Here is a 17840-nt window from a genome sequence, read left to right on the forward strand (position 1 = left end):
TATATATATATAATATTTATCAAAAAGCAAGTCTAATTAATTGAAATCATGAAACTTACACAATTTAACAGCAATGTATAAAAATTTTAACAAAAATTGCATTTAAGGCCCTGTGAAATATGTTTGTTACGGTTTTATTTTAATGATCTTTTCTCCATTCATTTTCTGGATTCCATTTTAATTGATTAATTAAATTTGAATAATCAAAAGCATCTCTAACTAATTGATTGTAATAGTAGTAGTAATATCATTACATTAAGCAATATATTTCTGTCACAGTTTCTTCAAGTTAAACCAAACTTTTATTTTGATGGGTTGATTCCCTATCTAGTGCTCTGTGGCATTCACTTTATAGGGAACGAGTCATTTGAAACACAGAAACAATACGATACTCATACTGTTTCTGTGTTTTTTTAAATGACTCGTTTCCTATAAAGTGAATGCCACAGAGCACTAGATAGGGAATAAGGAGAGATTTCAGAACAAACTAAATAAATCAACCATAAGTGGTCTAAAACACTAAGCAACTGCAAGTATTCACGTGTTCATGTGTTTTGAGCAGTAGGATTGGTTTGTGGCAGTTTTCTGATGTGGTACACAACGTCAGTCTAGCTCAAAGAAACACTGGGCTAAGGACAGCCTGAAGTGCTGTGTCACCTCTCTTCCTGCAGGACTCCTTGATCTCCTCGCACATGCGGTCAAACTCGGGGTCCAGTTCAGAGGCGATCATGGCGTGTGCAGTATCCTTCATACTGCAGGCCCTGTGGCGGATGATTTTATCTGTGAGGAAGCACAACGGAAGGCCACAGTCAATGAAAAATTCATTTGGGAAGATGAAGAAGGAGCCATGTTCTTGAAGACTGACAGTATGATTTCTGGGTATTAGGGCTGCAATTAATCAGAAAAATAATGAAGGTCACATTTACAGCTGCCACAACTAGCTAATCATGAAAAAAATGACAATTACAACACAACCAAACTCGAACACACCCATTATAATCAACAAGGTGTAGACACTGCGTAAACAAGTTTTTATTAATTATTCCAAATTTGCAAGTTTTTATTAAATATTCCAATTATTTCCTTAACTGTTATTGCATTATCAATGGAAAATGATATTAGATATTTTTTTTATACGTTACTAGTAATGCATTATTTCACTAGTTACTTGATAAAAGTAATCTGATTACATAACTGGCATTACGTGTAATACATTACCCCAACACTGGCAGCGACCAATAGAAGCAAAGAAGTTAATGTACATAATGAACCGAAACCACATTGCATTCATTAAGTTCCAAAAGTAAACAAATAAACCTATTCAGATGAAATAAGCATCAATCAGCTGACATGTCTTCGTCGCTCAGTTATGTCATACCACACGATTCTACTCTCACCGATCTCTTATAGCCAATGTTTTAAGTGGCATAGAGGCTACAGACGTCTATCGGGGCACAGTGACCCCTTATTCGCTGAGCGGCCATGAACCTGTGGCACAATCACACAGACCCTCGTGAAAACTCCTTTCACAGGCAGAGCTGTTAGCAGAAGTGTCGGACCACACAGGGCAAGCCAAAGCACACCGAGTCAAAGTACAGTTTGTTTAATCACCTGCAAATAGTCTAGCATAACATCCTAACAATTTCTGTTGTGTCTTGCATGTACTCACTGCTGCAGTGCTTGTCCACTCCATCACCCTGAGAACTGCTTAATCCCGCCTCCTCTCCCACAGGTTTCCTGGTCGCCACAGCGCTCGGAGTGACGGGCGGCTGCGGTGTGGTCTGAGAGCCTGGGAGAATAAGAAAACATAAGTTATTGCAGAGACAAGCACTGAACTGAGCAAATATCTGACACATCTGACAGTATGCTTGCTAAGAAGGATAGAAAACAAATCTGCAGCTTTTTTTCTTCCTTGAAATGTTCTTCCTTTCAAGAATAGTGTTTATTTTTTTTTTTATAATTTTAATTAAATTATTTAATTTTAAATTAAATATAATTATTTTTATTAATTAAATTATTGCATTTTATATTTTGCAAAATTTGTCTTTATAGTATCAGACTACTTTTTTTCTCAGATAGTGTAAATGACTCCAAATATATGGCCTCTTCAGAGGAGATTTCAGAAAGATGGTCGCTCGCAAGGGGATAATCATCATCATCATCATATTCTACAAAATCATCTTCTTGCCTGCCAAATGCTAAAATGAAAAAATCCCAGAGGCTTATATTGAAGGAGGGATTCAAGCCAGGACTAGAAAACCATAAAGACTTTATCACACAGTTGAGAACTTCTTAAAGATCCCATTAAATCAGGTTTTGTGGCTGTTCGAGCATGTCTGTTGTTATGCTAGGTCTCGTAAAGCAAGACTAAATTCACTTCAGCCAATAATGTTATGGCCTCTGGGAAAACAGAACGAAAATATTGATGACTCATCCTGCACTCACTCATTTTGTCCAATCAAATGCACTCTAGATTAATAATTTTCCCACCCTTGATACCACCTAGGTCTAACTAGCAACGCTAAATAGTAAATCATGCTGAGAAAAAAAAGAAAGAAAGGAAATAAGGGACAAGCCTAATTCTCATTCTCTGTTTTAACAGAAAATAAAGCAACAAAAGAAGAAAGAAAAATGTCCTCATCAAGCCTTTTCATGGTGGTCTTTAATTCAGATGCAGCCCTGCTTCAAACTTACACACCACAATATCGATAGCCATAACTTCTCCACTGCACCATATAAAATATTCAGCAGCACTTCTCTAGAGCAGGTCATTTTTTACCCCACCGTATTCGTTCAACTGAACCAGCGCAAAATGAAAAGGAACCGAGGGGTGGCCCAGAAGGGGGCCGTGCGAGATTTTCGTTACAGCAGACGCAAAATGAACGAATTACAGGAATCGGAGGTAAATCATTCTTAGAGAAAAGCCCCCTGGTGATTAAAGGGTGGTGGAGGAACTGGTCACCAAGAATCTCGCAACAGCCTCTTTTTTTTTTTTTTTTTTTCATTTAAAAGTGAACAGAGAAACATTAGGTGCCTTTAAGGATTAAACACCTAATACTAATGTTAGTGCTTATGGGTGTAAAACAAGGTGCTGGCATGCATGTTAAAATCTAGGGCTGAATCCCTATTTGTATACTATTCTAAACGATACCCATAGGTCTCTAAAGGATTTCTAAAGTAACTATTTATATGCATGCATTTCCTTATTTGAATAAATATAATAAATAATATTCAAAATAATAATAATGCACATAAATACTTCTAAACATACAGTAAATGTTTTATTTTATACCACAACAGTTTTATTTATTTATTTATATATATATATATATATATATATATAAAATATTTATCAAAAAGCAAGTCTAATTAATTGAAATCATGAAACTTTCACAATTTAACAGCAATGTATAAAAATTTTAACAAAAATTGCATTTAAGGCCCTGTGAATATGTTTGTTACGGTTTTATTTTAATGATCTTTTCTCCATTCATTTTCTGGATTCCATTTTAAATGGATTAATTAAATTTGAATAATCAAAAGCATCTCTAACTAATTGATTGTAATAGTAGTAGTAATATCATTACATTAAGCAATATATTTCTGTCACAGTTTCTTCAAGTTAAACCAAACTTTTATTTTGATGGGTTGATTCCCTATCTAGTGCTCTGTGGCATTCACTTTATAGGGAACGAGTCATTTGAAACACAGAAACAATACGATACTCATACTGTTTCTGTGTTTTTTTAAATGACTTGTTTCCTATAAAGTGAATGCCACAGAGCACTAGATAGGGAATAAGGAGAGATTTCAGAACAAACTAAATAAATCAACCATAAGTGGTCTAAAACAGGAGCATTAAAAACACTAAGCAACTGCAAGTATTCACGTGTTCATGTGTTTTGAGCAGTAGGATTGGTTTGTGGCAGTTTTCTGATGTGGTACACAACGTCAGTCTAGCTCAAAGAAACACTGGGCTAAGGACAGCCTGAAGTGCTGTGTCACCTCTCTTCCTGCAGGACTCCTTGATCTCCTCGCACATGCGGTCAAACTCGGGGTCCAGTTCAGAGGCGATCATGGCGTGTGCAGTATCCTTCATACTGCAGGCCCTGTGGCGGATGATTTTATCTGTGAGGAAGCACAACGGAAGGCCACAGTCAATGAAAAATTCATTTGGGAAGATGAAGAAGGAGCCATGTTCTTGAAGACTGACAGTATGGTTTCTGGGTATTAGGGCTGCAATTAATCAGAAAAAATAATGAAGGTCACATTTACAGCTGCCACAACTAGCTAATCATGAAAAAAATGACAATTACAACACAACCAAACTCGAACACACCCATTATAATCAACAAGGTGTAGACACTGCGTAAACAAGTTTTTATTAATTATTCCAAATTTGAATAGAAATTGTTTTAAAGTATATTCTATTTATGGAATAACTGTTATTGCATTATCAATGGAAAATGATATTAGATATTTTTTTTATACGTTACTAGTAATGCATTATTTCACTAGTTACTTGATAAAAGTAATCTGATTACATAACTGGCATTACGTGTAATGCATTACCCCAACACTGGCAGCGACCAATAGAAGCAAAGAAGTTAATGTACATAATGAACCCAAATGGCAATGTTACAGAGAACAATTAAAAAATAAATAAATAAATAAATAAATAATTGAATAAAAAAAATAAGCAATAAATAAAGATTATGGAATGAACAAGAAAAGATGCCCAACAAATCAAAATCAAATTTGGTGCTGTAAATCAAGCAACGGCTCACTGTAATCGATTAAAGATTCACTGAGGAAACTTAAGCATCGGCTTTTTTATGTGAGTATCTGAACACACTTCTGAAGTGCTCCACAGGAAGTCAATCAAAGCATCTCTGTTTACAAAAACACACTGGTGTGAGAACAGGGATTACTGCGTTTTCCCAAAGTTCTCAGAGCTACCATTTGTATTCTATCCTTATTTTTTCTCTCTCTATCATTAATCAAGCTGCTTTCAAACATGTAGGGAGGAAAATGTGTGAGTGAGAAAAGAAAGCACGTTACTGGGTAGTCCTCATTACTCCAGGACAGGCTGGAGGTCAGGATCTGGCAAAGTTTGCCTCTTAATTGGAAGATGGGCCTAATTAAGCCATCTAGAGCAAGCGAGAGGACACTCTTTACTACAGTCAAGGATATAATGGCAGGCTGAAAGGAAGAGAGTGTAAATACACTTGTTTTGACTTTCAAAGCCCTGCACAAAGATCTAAGGCTGCTGGTGCCAAAATTGACAACTGAACAAAAGGACCCAGGAGAAATCAATCAGTGGTGCTCAGTCCAGATCTTTGAGATCCACCTTCACATTGAATGTGCACACTGTTTGCAATAGAATACCAATTTACTCCTTATTGTGTCCTGCACAGTATATATGACACAGTTTATGATACATTATCATGAACTATTTAAAAAAGAAAATATTAAATACAACAGATTAATGATTAGCACTTTAAACTGTAGCAGGTTACACTACTGTCACATGACCTCGTCGCATTGCATGTTTAATTCTGTGAGTGGCACCAAGAAATCTTACATGTAAAACTGGTTAATGATAAATGCTATTTTTAACTTGACAAAAAAAAAAAATTAAATGTATGTAACAACAAAGTGACAATTGTAGTGGCAGTTCTGTAAATGGGATGAGTTTTTTGACATATATATAGACATATACATATAAAATTTTTTTAACATACTTAAATATATATACAGTACTTCCCCATCCCCATAGTTTTAGTTTGAAGGATGTGAATTGGGATGCAGACTTGAAAGTTGAAGCAGTTGGTTTAGAACAGGGCTGGAAGTAAACTCAGCAGGGAGGCTGATGTCCAGGGGCAGGATTTGGCAGCTCTGAATTTAATCATTTGAATTAGAAGAACCTTAAAACTTGCATGCTAAGATGTGATTTTGAAACTTCAGCTGGGGTATGATTTCAAAGCACACATTTTCTAGGAATCTGACTTTCAAACGACCACTGCGAGACTCTCTCTTGAATGAAGGGAGGTTTCCAAACTCTATTTGGATCCGCACTGCACTCCAAGGACAGAAGTGAAACACAACAACAATGAACAAACTTAATTATTACCTATATAACGAGGGAAAGGACACCTTAGATTTTAAGAGCAACGTTCATGCTTCACTTGTGAGAGTAATGCTTAACAAATGGAATTTTGACAGCTCCTAAATCCCATATTCCCCTGCTCTAACTGGACCAGAAGCCTCTTTCTGTTTCCTTATTAAAGTAGCTAATTGCGTTTTGTCTCATTCCTTCGGTGGCTGCTCCATGGACGCTGCATTTAAACAAATGACCCACGTTCTCCCAGCAAATGGGCTACTATGATTTATTCATAGGCACCGGCTGCATTTAGCCAACAACCTTCACTGGCTGACCAATTAATCCAGACGACTGGGAGTTAAGTCCTGACAAAAGTGTTGTTCAGAAGTAGCCAGCTAGCAGACTTCAATTATATAATATAAAGTTGTCTTATCTCACTTCGACCACAAACAATTATGTGGTAAATCACATGACTGTTTGCACAGGTTTTTATTATGAACACGTTCCTCTTGTTTTAAATAATGCATGCTTTATGCACAAGTTATACAGGTACGCATTTTACATCTGAAAAGCTCTTTGCCTCATTTGATGGTGTTTCTCATACTACTAAGGTCTGTAAAGGGGCAAAATTAAGGGGGCAAATAAATACCGCACATTTAAGCTTTTGGTGGAAAACCCAGCGTCAACTTACATAAATTCACCTTAGCATTTAAGACACTATTTCCATGGCTCGTTTAATTCTGGTTTAGTTTATATTCAGTGTACTATGTGCATATATGGCACATCCATAAGCACCAATAAATCTGACAATTTTCTACACTGCAAAGTGTCCCAACTGACTGACCGTATGGCCAGAGAATAGCAAGAAAGTCCATTAAAGCGATGAATGGGTTTTATGGAGACTGCTCATTATAGTGCCATTTTTCCTCTGTGGAGAGATCAGCGACAATGATTTCCTGTGCCTTTTGAATAAGGAAAGGTCAATGGGTTAATATCCAGCTGCATTTATTGTCCTCAAATTCTCATATCTCTCAGTGAAGGACTGACAAGTCTGTCAGATTAATCATTGATTTAGTGTCCTCCACGCTTCAAGTACCGCGGTCGCTGCTGCTGTTTTAGGTTGGGATCACGGTTTCTGAAACTCTGCACTAAGTACTAGAGATCTGCACAACTAATTGACTAGTTCTGCACCAACTGGTCAACTAGTAAAAACACTATTTGAATGTCTGAAATGGATTTTTCTTGTATGCCTATTTAATTTTATCTATACATCATTTTTTTAAACTGTGTCTGTCTCTACTAAACCAACCATTTTTTTTTAATACAAGGTCAACATAAGATAAACAAACATCACATGACCTAAATATTCTGCTCGACTCTTCACCAACGTTCATTGAAGTGTGACTTCTTATTGCTGCATTTTTACTGTCTATGTGAATATCCCATAACAAGTGATGTATTGTTATTTATCCAGCTGCTCCATATTGTGTATTTACCTCCCGGGTCCTTGTCTGGATTGTACTCTAACGCATTGCTGCAAATGAGGTCAATGTCCACTAGAAAATCCTTGGCGACCATGTATTTGTGAGTGTCGATCTTCATCATGATGGTGGACAGGTCCATAGGCTGTTTGATAACCTCGAGGTAGTCTGAAACCTAAATCAGAAAAATACATAAAAAATAAATTATTATTAAATTAAAAAAATATATATATATATTTTTATATATATATATATATATATATATATATATATATATATATATATATATATATATATATATATATATATATATATATATATATATATATATATATATATATATATATATATATATATATATCATTTTTTATTTCACTACATTTTTAAATTGTAAAAATTTTTTCTTGGTAAAAAAAAAAAAAAAACTATATATTGCCTGTCCAAAAAAAAGTCACCACCTGGATTTAACTAAGCAAATAGGTAAGAGCCTCCCATTGGATAATTACTGCATGTTTAATTACTTATTTAACCCTAACTGATGCAGTGAGTAGCTTCTCATTTCTTAAACAACCATGTCGGAAGACTCATCTTGTGGCCATGGAAAATGTTTTAATCAGTTTCAGAAGGGTCAAATTATTGGCATGCATCAAGCAAAGAAAACATCTAAGGAGATTGCTGAAACTACTAAAATTGGGTTAAGAACTGTCTAATGCATCATAAAAACTGGAAGGTTAGTGGGGAACCATCATCTTCGAGGAAGAATGTGGTCGGAAAAAAATCTTGAATGATCGTGATCGCAATCACTTAAACATTTGGTGAAATCAAATCGTAAAAAACAACAGTAGAACTCACAGCTGTGCTTAATAGTGAGAGTAAGAGCATTTTCACACGCACAAAGTGAAGAGATTGGGACTAAACAGCCATGTAGCCTTAAGAAAACCACTTATCAGTGAGGCTAATCGGGGAAAAAAAGGCTTCAATTTGCTAGGGAGCATAAATATTGGAATCTGGAGCAATGGAAGAAGGTCATGTGGTCTAATGAGTCCAGATTTACTCTGTTCCAGAGTGATGGGTGCATCAGGGAAGAAGAGAGGTGGATGAAGTGATGTACCCATCATGTCTAGTGCCTGACGTACAAGCCTGTGGGGGTAGTGCTATGGTCTAGGTTCAGCAACGTTATGTGCCCAAAGAATGAGGTCAGCTGACTATCTGAATGAACAGTTTATTCCATTAATGGATTTTTTTCTTCCCTGATGGCACGGGCATATTCCAAGATGACAATGCCAGGATTCATCGGGCTCAAATTGTGAACAAGTGGTTCAGGGAGCATGAGACATCATTTTCACACATGGATTGGCCACCACAGAGTCCAGACCTTAACCCCATTGAGAATCTTGCTTTGCTGGAGAAGACTTTGCGCAGCGGTCTGACTCTCCTATCATCAATACAAGATCTTGGCGAAAAAATAATGCAACTCTGGATGGGAATAAATGTTGTGACATTGCAGAAGCTTATCAAAACGATGCTACAGCGAATGTGTGCCGTAAACAAAGCTATAGGCGGTCCAACGAAATATTAGTGTGTGTGACTTTTTTTTGGACGGGCAGTGTATATACACACACATATATATACATATATACATATATATACATATATACACTACTGGTCAAATATTTGGAATCAGTAAGACTTGGGATGTTTTTTTTAAAGAAGTATCTTATGCTCATCAAGGCTGCATTTATTTGATCAAAAATACAGAAAAAAAAAGAAATCTTGCAAAATATTATTACAATATCAAATAATTGTTTCTATTTAATATACTTTAAAATATAATTTATTTCTGTGATTCAAAGCTGAATTTCCATCAGCCATTACTCCAGTATAAAGTATCACATGATCCTTCAGAAATCATTGTAATATGCTGATTTATTATTAGAATTATCAATGTTGGCAACAGTTGTGCTGCCAAATATTTATTTGGAAACTGCAATACTTTTTTCAGGATTCTTTGATGAACAGCACTTATTCAAAATATAAATCTTTTCTAACAATATAAATCTTTGCTATCGTTTCTTAAATTTAACACATCCTTGCTGAATAAAAGTTTTAATTTCTTTCAAAAAAAAGAGAGAATAAAATTTTACTGACCCCAAACTTTTGAACGGTAGAATATATAGTTAGAAAAGATTTCTATTTTAAATAAATGCTCTTCTTTTTAACTTTTTATTCATCAACAAAACTATCCTCTGAAAAAAAACATCACAAGTTCCAAAAGAAAATTAAGCAGCACAACAGTTTCCATCACTGATAATAAATCAGCATATTAGAATGATTTCTGAAGGATCATGTGACACTGAAGACTGGAGTAATGATGCTGAAAATTCATTTAATGTATGTTAAAATAGAAAAATTGTATTGAACATCGTAATAATATTTCACTACATTACATTTTTTCCTGTATTTTTGATCAAATAAATGCAGCCTTGATGAGCATAAGAAACTCCTGTAAAAAACATTTTCGAACGGTAGTGTAAATCTGATTGAACATTAATTTCACCTGCTAAAGAGGAGAGTAAATGCAGAAACCCCCCAAAACAAGCAACAGTTGGTATTGGCTGCATTAAAGGCTGGGAAAAGCATTTCAAAGGATGATACCAGGAGTCTGATGATGTCTATGGGTCACAGACTCAGGGTACAGTATGAATCGGGATCCATAGGACATGCTCTCGATTCTTAATATGAAGGCTTTGTGAGCGTCACCATACAACAAACTCAAAAATCTTCAAGAGATCAGGCCGAAAATGTGTCGTACTCTGTATTCACAGACACACGGTCCTCCTTGTTTGCTTCTTATATTAATGAATTTTTTAATTGCCTTCTCAAATTTACTGATTCAGGTAACGATCCTGCCCGCAAGCTGTCATATAATGTCAATCATTTGATTTGTTTGGTCTGGGGGTTGCTAACAAACCATAGGTGCCTCTAATTAGATGGTAATATTGAATGGAGTACAGACCCTAAAGACATTAATCATACAGCTGCTGACTTGCAGTAACAGTAACAGCCCACCTCCTCAATGTCCACAGGTTTGCTGAAGATCTGGAAGCGCTTGTCGGTGGCGAGCCGCTTTGTGACGTCCCTGAGAAAGAGGCGGAGCTCGCGCAAGGTGTTCTCCTCCTGCTCCTCCAGTCGCCGCTGCTCCTCTGGCGAGAGCTGCCGAGGGCCAGGGTCTTCAGCAAGGGTCAGCACCTCCAGAGCGCTCACTGAAAACACAAAAACAGTCACAAACCCTAAGTACAGCACTTAACTACAATCACTTATAACCAAAAAGATCTTTGTATTGCCTTTTGAATATTTTTCCATATTCATGCATTTCCTCTGGAAAGAGGGATTTTTTTCCCCAATGAGAGGAACAAGTCAACAAAAATTAGTAAAAGTCTAATTAAAATTAAATCAATACATGTCTTCTATACTAAATAGACACAAGGTAGAATATATTGCATCTGCAGTTAAAAAAAGTCATGATTTTTTTGCAAGATGCACAATAATAAAATTTAATTTAATATTATTTAAATTCATAAATACAAATCACAGACTTCTAAAAACTTCTTTAAATGGAACAAATCAAATTAAAGAGTTTAAAATTAATTTGATGTAAAAAAAATCAAAAACACTATTAAAACGTTTGTGTCTTAATGATCTCCAAGATCACACAATTAGTCTAATGACATGATCTTTAGGAATGTAAGGGACAAATAAAAAAAACAACAACTACTCAAACTATTGCAATTTTCATGAATTACATCACAAGAAACAAAATCAAGACATACAAAAAAAAAAAAAAAAAAATCTCTTATTATGAGTCTCTTATGCTCACCAAGGTTGCATTTATTTTATCAAAAATACAGTAAAATAAATTTAAATATCTGTTTTCTATTTGAATTTTTTTTTTAAATGCAAATTATTCATTTGCGTCAATACTCCAGTCATCAGTGTCACATAATCCTTTTGAAATAATTTTAATGCCACTCAATAGTCATTTCTTATTTATTTATGTATATTCATTTACTATCTTATATTGACATATATTTTGTGTGGAAACTGTAATACATTTTTTTCAGGATTCTTTGATGAATAGAAAGTTCAAAAGACCAGCATTTATTTGGAATACAAATCTTTTGTTAACATTAAATATCTTTACTGTCACTTTTGACCAATTTAAGGCATCCATGCTGAAAAAAAGTTTCTATAGTATTTCTTTCAAAAATAAAACTCTTACTGACCCTAAACTTTCGAACAGTAGTGTATTATATATTATTTATTATGTAAGAAACATCAGAATGTGTTTTCTGCAATCGTAAAAGAATTCAGATGTTTAAGAATCGTTAACAGAAAATCATGGTATTCCAGTATTTTGTCTAGAAACTCAACCGGTTTTGATCTCCAAACCTAAATGCAATACCAGATGAAACGCTGAGCAAATGGTCCAAAACAACTGGAAGAGTCAGATGACACTGAAACTGTGCCAGAGCAGCTAGAGGAATTACAAACACCCTGCGTTATGTGGAAGAAGTCGAGAAACGCTTCCCACCACAGCGTGGGCCGCAGAGTATTATTGATTTCTGAAGAGCTCCAACAAACAAACTTGACAGCTGCAGTAATTCAGGGCTGCATCTAGACAATGAACCAAAAACACACTTCCAGAAATGACCAAACACATCGAGCACTAATGTAGCACTGCCTTGTAAGAAAATATCGCCGACAAAAGAAAAATCTTCTCGGTAAACAGGCCGAGAACCTTGTGCTAATCCAAAAATCTGGGCAGAATGCCTAGCAGTCGTTGAGCTACCAGCCTCAGCAATTTGCTTTGTGGCAGCAGCTAGCAAGCAGTCATGCTAACTGTGAGCGTAATTATAGCTAATGGTTGAGGCCCGGTGTTTAATAGAGCCCCTTTCTCCCACCACAGATGCTATGCTGCCAAAGGAAGTAGGGTTTGTGTTTTATTCAGAGCCGCCCGTGTTCGGCCCACGGGAGGACCCCTGCTCTGCATCAATGGGTCATGATGCTCGCATTTCCACTTGAAAGCCATTCTCTGCTATAATGGCTCCAGCTGTGAGGGAGCCGATGAGCATGGCAATCGACCACAAGGAGAAGATATCCAGAAGAGAACATCAGGAACACCCAGGATGCCCAATTTATGCATAAGCAGAAGTAGCAATTCTGGAAGAGCAGCAGCGGAGGTGGAAATAATTGCAATTGAGAGAAGTTAATTCAATGACAGTAAAAGTAGTTATCAACAGCAAAAAATGAATTTACTCACAGTCATGTCATTCCAAAATTGTATGACTTTCTTTTGTGGAGCATTAATGATGATATTTTGAAAACTGCATTTCTTTCCTTACAGTGTAGTGTTATTTTAGCATCATTTATGTTTATTATAATACTAACACTTTGAATGAGCTTTTAACTGTATATTTTCAGCGTTCACTTTAGTTGAGGTTTAGGTTTAAGTGATTTTGTCATTATCAGATGGATAGATGAATAGATAGACATACACAGTGTATATAGTAAATTTAGTACTTCAACTTGAACTTATTTGAAGTTGAAGCATAATTTTTTTCACATTTTTCATCTAATATGAATATATTTAATGCATCTTGATTTTAATTAATTTTTTTATAGTTTTAGTTTTTAGGATTATTTCAGGTCTACATCCCTTTCAGTCCAATCAAAATTTTATTTGTACTGAGCTGAATCAAATTGAGTTGTTTACAAAAAGGTTTTCATGCAAATTGAGCCATCTATAACTAATTATTTGGGTGCATGTAAACTTAGCTAATAAACGTGTAAATATAATGTTGTTTTGGACCCCATTGACTTTCATTCTTCAAAATAGTTTCTTCTGTGTTGCACAGAACTAAGCAAGTCAACATGTTTGGAACAACATTAAGTCAATAAGTAAAAAAAAATTTTGGGGTGAACTATCCCTTTAAGAATCTGAACCAAACCAGAAGTGAGGGACAGTGTGGGGAATATTAAAGTCACAATGGTAATAAATGACATCAGCATCCAGTAAGACCATTACATCTGACACCCTAGACAGAACGAAGGTAGAGACATAAGGCACTTTAACATACGCCTTTCACATGCTAATGGCCTCATTAGTGCCCAAGCACAAAGTGTGTGTAGCCTCGATCATTCTTCTTTTTTTTTCCTGAGAGTCTATGGCAGTCACTGGAATCATCCTGTTTTTTTTTGTAACTTTTCCATAACTTGGTTGCAAATCTCTGGTCTGGTCTCTATGAATTCCTATTATATACTGAGTCATATAAAATACAAGGTATTTTGAAAATTTCTGAAACAAAAATAAAATATCACCATGCAATGAGGGTATCTGACCATATTTACTGTGTAGCTTAGATTTAAACACAATGTAACAAACATTGTTCATGGTGCTTGGCCTAGATAATTGCTGCCTGCAGCTGCATTTACTCTAGTACAGATTAAGAAAGTTGGTAAAGTCTTACAAAGGTAAAAAAGTTTAAATAACAAAAAAGGAGGATTTAACACTTATAAAACAGTGTTCTCCCTCCAGTCAAGAACAGATAAATCTATACTTCTGCATTAACCACGGTAAACACTTACCGGCTTTCCTCCTGCGGGGTGGTGCCTTGGCTGCCTGCACCAGAATGAGGTCTGAAAAAAACTTCCTGCGTTCTTCTTCTTCCGGCATGCTTAAACAAACCACCTCCCCATATGAATGGCTGAAGATGCATGTTAGCTGTAAAAAAAAAAAAAAAAAACATTTAGACACAAAAAATGGCATTTTGCAATTTAGCCAGCAAACTGAAAAAAAGAAGAAGAAAAACACTTTTCAACAACAAAACAAATTAGACATACACACATATATATATACATACACACACACACACATATATACATATACATATACATATACATATATATATATATATATATATATATATAAAACATATATATATACACACACACAATATATATATATAGACACACACATATATATATACATACACACACACACACATATATACATATATATATGCTTTAAGTTAAGCGTCAAAAACAGTAACTCATGAATTTAACATATACAAACTGTGAGAACATCTGCCATGAAAATCACACTCAGAATCACCCATACTGCTCTTCAAATGCTGCCAAGCAGCAGGGATCAAATCCCTGGGACTCCACTAAAAAGCATCACACATCTCGCCAAAAAGTGAACCAGCCAACATACAAACTCATTTAAACTTGGGTTGAACCCTGTCGATTTGGTTTTCCCACAGCATTCTTTGTTCTTTTGCGTAACACTTTTTTTGCTGGTTTCTACCCCGAAAGCACAGTGCATGACAGGCTTTGACTCTCGAAAATATTCTCCCGGCATGAAGCATTGTTCTGCTCAGCTTGAACTACAAAAAGAAAGTTTGCTGGTAAACATACAGTATTTATAGTGTAAAACCTAAATCAGGGAGGAAATCAAACCAATGTGATGTGTGAACATGTCAGAAATATTTTTTTAAATTTTACCATAAATAAATTGGCATAATCATATTATTATGTCATATTATACATACATACATACATACATACATACACACACACACACACACACACACACACACACATACATTCCAGGGCTCCAAACAAAAAAATCGAGTAAGGAGCCATTGGCTCCTATAAGAAAAAAACTTGGGAGCCAAATAATTTTTTTAGGTGCCAAAGAATAAACGCGTTTTATTTATTTTACGATTATTATTATTTATTTATTTACATTTTTAACATTTCAATCATACTGTCATGTGTTTGTCTCATCTTTTCTTGACTTTATCAGCATTTTAATCCATCTTGTAGATGACCTGGGAACTAAGGTCTCACTTAAAGTGGCAACTAAATGTCTTTTCCAGCTTGAAATCTACAGTCACAAAGAATTGTTCATTACACAGAATCTGTACCAGTATCATGGAGCATAAGCTACACTCCTCCTACATGAGACGTTTCAGTAAGTTGTACTGTAGGATCTCTTATAAAATAGCCTACCTTTTGATGTTAATTCATGTTCACTATGTACTATATTAGTAAAGAGAAAGATTAAATGGGTTCACTTGCCCTTGAACTGAGGCGCTAAAGCGACCGCGCCTGTCCCATTAGGAGCGCCAAAACTGTATTGTTTGAATTTCGTTATGAATTCAGAATAATTTTAAAGCTGGTACTTTTTATTAAAAAGTTACAAAGCACAGAGCTTTTTGCGATTACTGGACGTCAGTTGCACTTCAAATAATGAAGTTCATGCATTAAAAGAACACAGACCAAGATCTTGTTTAGAAGAAGCCATATTAGTAATTATTATAAACGAGAATTGTTAACGATATTGCCAATATCCACACAGCTGACAGCTTTACCTGTTCTAGTTTGTTCAAGTTGTGCACGAAATAGACGCTGTATTTTCTGCACTTTCCCTTCTTACGTCTCCGTCATTTCTCTCTCGCTGCGTTTATCAGACTGTGTGCGTCAGCACTGATGTGCGGCAGAGATGAGGACTGTCAGAAACTCTCTTTTTCCACTAAAACTTTGATGCGCATCGTCTCAGTTTAATACGTGAACATAACAAAGATTTGATCGCAAAACAATTAGGAAAAAAGGCATTACATTCAAATTTTTAAGCTATAACATGTAAATATATACCCAGATAGCAACTCGGGCTGATTCTGGCTGAAATGCGTCTCTGTCGGTTCAGTCTCGGCATCGGTGAGAAGATAATGGGCCAGAGCCGCGCCGACTCTACAAAACACTTCTGGCTGACAGACGGCTTTTCCCCTATGGGCCGATCTCGGCTGAAAGCTGTGGTACACGCGGCAGGTCCACACTCGGTGTAGTTGTGTGTATTAACCTTCGGCCCGAGTTCATTTTATCACAGACGAGGCGCTGCTAGAATGAAGCAAATCATCCGCCTGAGAAAACTTTTTTAGCAGTTAAATCCTGAGGAGCTTTCGGCGGGTAGTCGCCAGTGGCGACCTCAGCAAAATCACTCATCACTCGCAAATTAATATTTATGGTCGCAAATGCGACTGTTTTAGTCGCAGTTTGGAGCCCTGCATACATACATACATACACACTATAATCATATTACACACACACACACACACATATACACACATATACATACATATATATATATATATATATATATAATATACATATATACATATATATATATATATATATATATATATATATATAATATATATATATATACATATATATATATATACATACATACATATATACATATATATATACTTTCCCTCTGATTCATATATATATATATATAACATGTTTTATGCATAATTTCCCTCTGATTCTATCACTATTTAACGATCAGAATAGGGTTACAACTTCGTTTTAAATCAGCCAGTGATTTACTCTAATTTTAGGGGTAGTTGTTAAATTTCAGCTCTAGGACCAACAAAACATGGTGTTTCAGCAATACGTCCTACTTGACAAAATCATGGCCGCCGTCAGTCAGCCAATTAGAAGAGCAGGATAACAAAAGGCTTTAACGAAGAGTGATTTGACGGAACATAATGAAAGGATGGAGAAGAAATGTGATGATGCACGCATCCTTCCTGACAGCCAAAGACTCGTGCATGAAGAGAAAACCTGAAAATAATGACCAGTGTCTGGTGCACATGGTCACAGGTGTCATTGAAGAGAGTGTTTTAATGAGCCATTTCATATTGCTACATTCAACTCTAATTTCACAGGGTAAAGTGTGCTGTGCCAGTCCAATTACTGAAGTCTGGGAGTTTTTCTTACTGAATCAGCAGTTAAAACTTCACTGTTAGTTCATGCAAGTTTCTTCAAGGCTGCAGCAATCAGGACAAATGAATTCAGGTAAAGGCTAAAGACTCCTAAATATCGGAAATCTCTCATATCTAAGCGCAAACTGAGCCACTTTAAAAAGTCTCCAGGGCTCCCCAAATATTACAAGGCAGCGACAGATTTAGAGAACTTCTACATAATGAGGACCCGCAGAGTACTTTAAGTTCAATTTCCAATCATGAGCGCGTATTGAAGATCCAAACAATCCCTCATCTTCTGCATTATTTTATGTCTTTGTCCCCTCCTGGCAGATTTGTGTCCACTCAGGTTGCTTTCAGGCTTCTTTGGTCCAAACTCTTGAGGCGAGATGAAGGGAAGCAAAGCAAGTAGCCCACAAAAGA

The 17840-nt window shown here is 35.8% G+C and overlaps 1 protein-coding gene across 2 annotated transcripts in view; it reads right to left on the bottom strand.

Moving 5' to 3' along the window:
* atad2b (ATPase family AAA domain containing 2B) overlaps positions 1-17840 on the bottom strand; it is a 91585-nt gene that overhangs the window by 46066 nt on the left and 27679 nt on the right. For both annotated transcript variants that reach the window (XM_042747374.1, XM_042747375.1), the window contains exons 20-24: positions 14230-14365; positions 10654-10847; positions 7600-7759; positions 4006-4128; positions 1670-1789 (exon numbers count right to left, since the gene is read on the bottom strand). In XM_042747374.1, the coding sequence (XP_042603308.1) occupies positions 1670-1789; positions 4006-4128; positions 7600-7759; positions 10654-10847; positions 14230-14365 (733 nt within the window). The remainder of the gene's footprint in view (positions 1-1669; positions 1790-4005; positions 4129-7599; positions 7760-10653; positions 10848-14229; positions 14366-17840) is intronic.

The sequence above is a fragment of the Cyprinus carpio genome, chromosome B20, assembly GCF_018340385.1.
Source record: "Cyprinus carpio isolate SPL01 chromosome B20, ASM1834038v1, whole genome shotgun sequence".
NCBI classification, from domain to species: domain Eukaryota; kingdom Metazoa; phylum Chordata; class Actinopteri; order Cypriniformes; family Cyprinidae; genus Cyprinus; species Cyprinus carpio.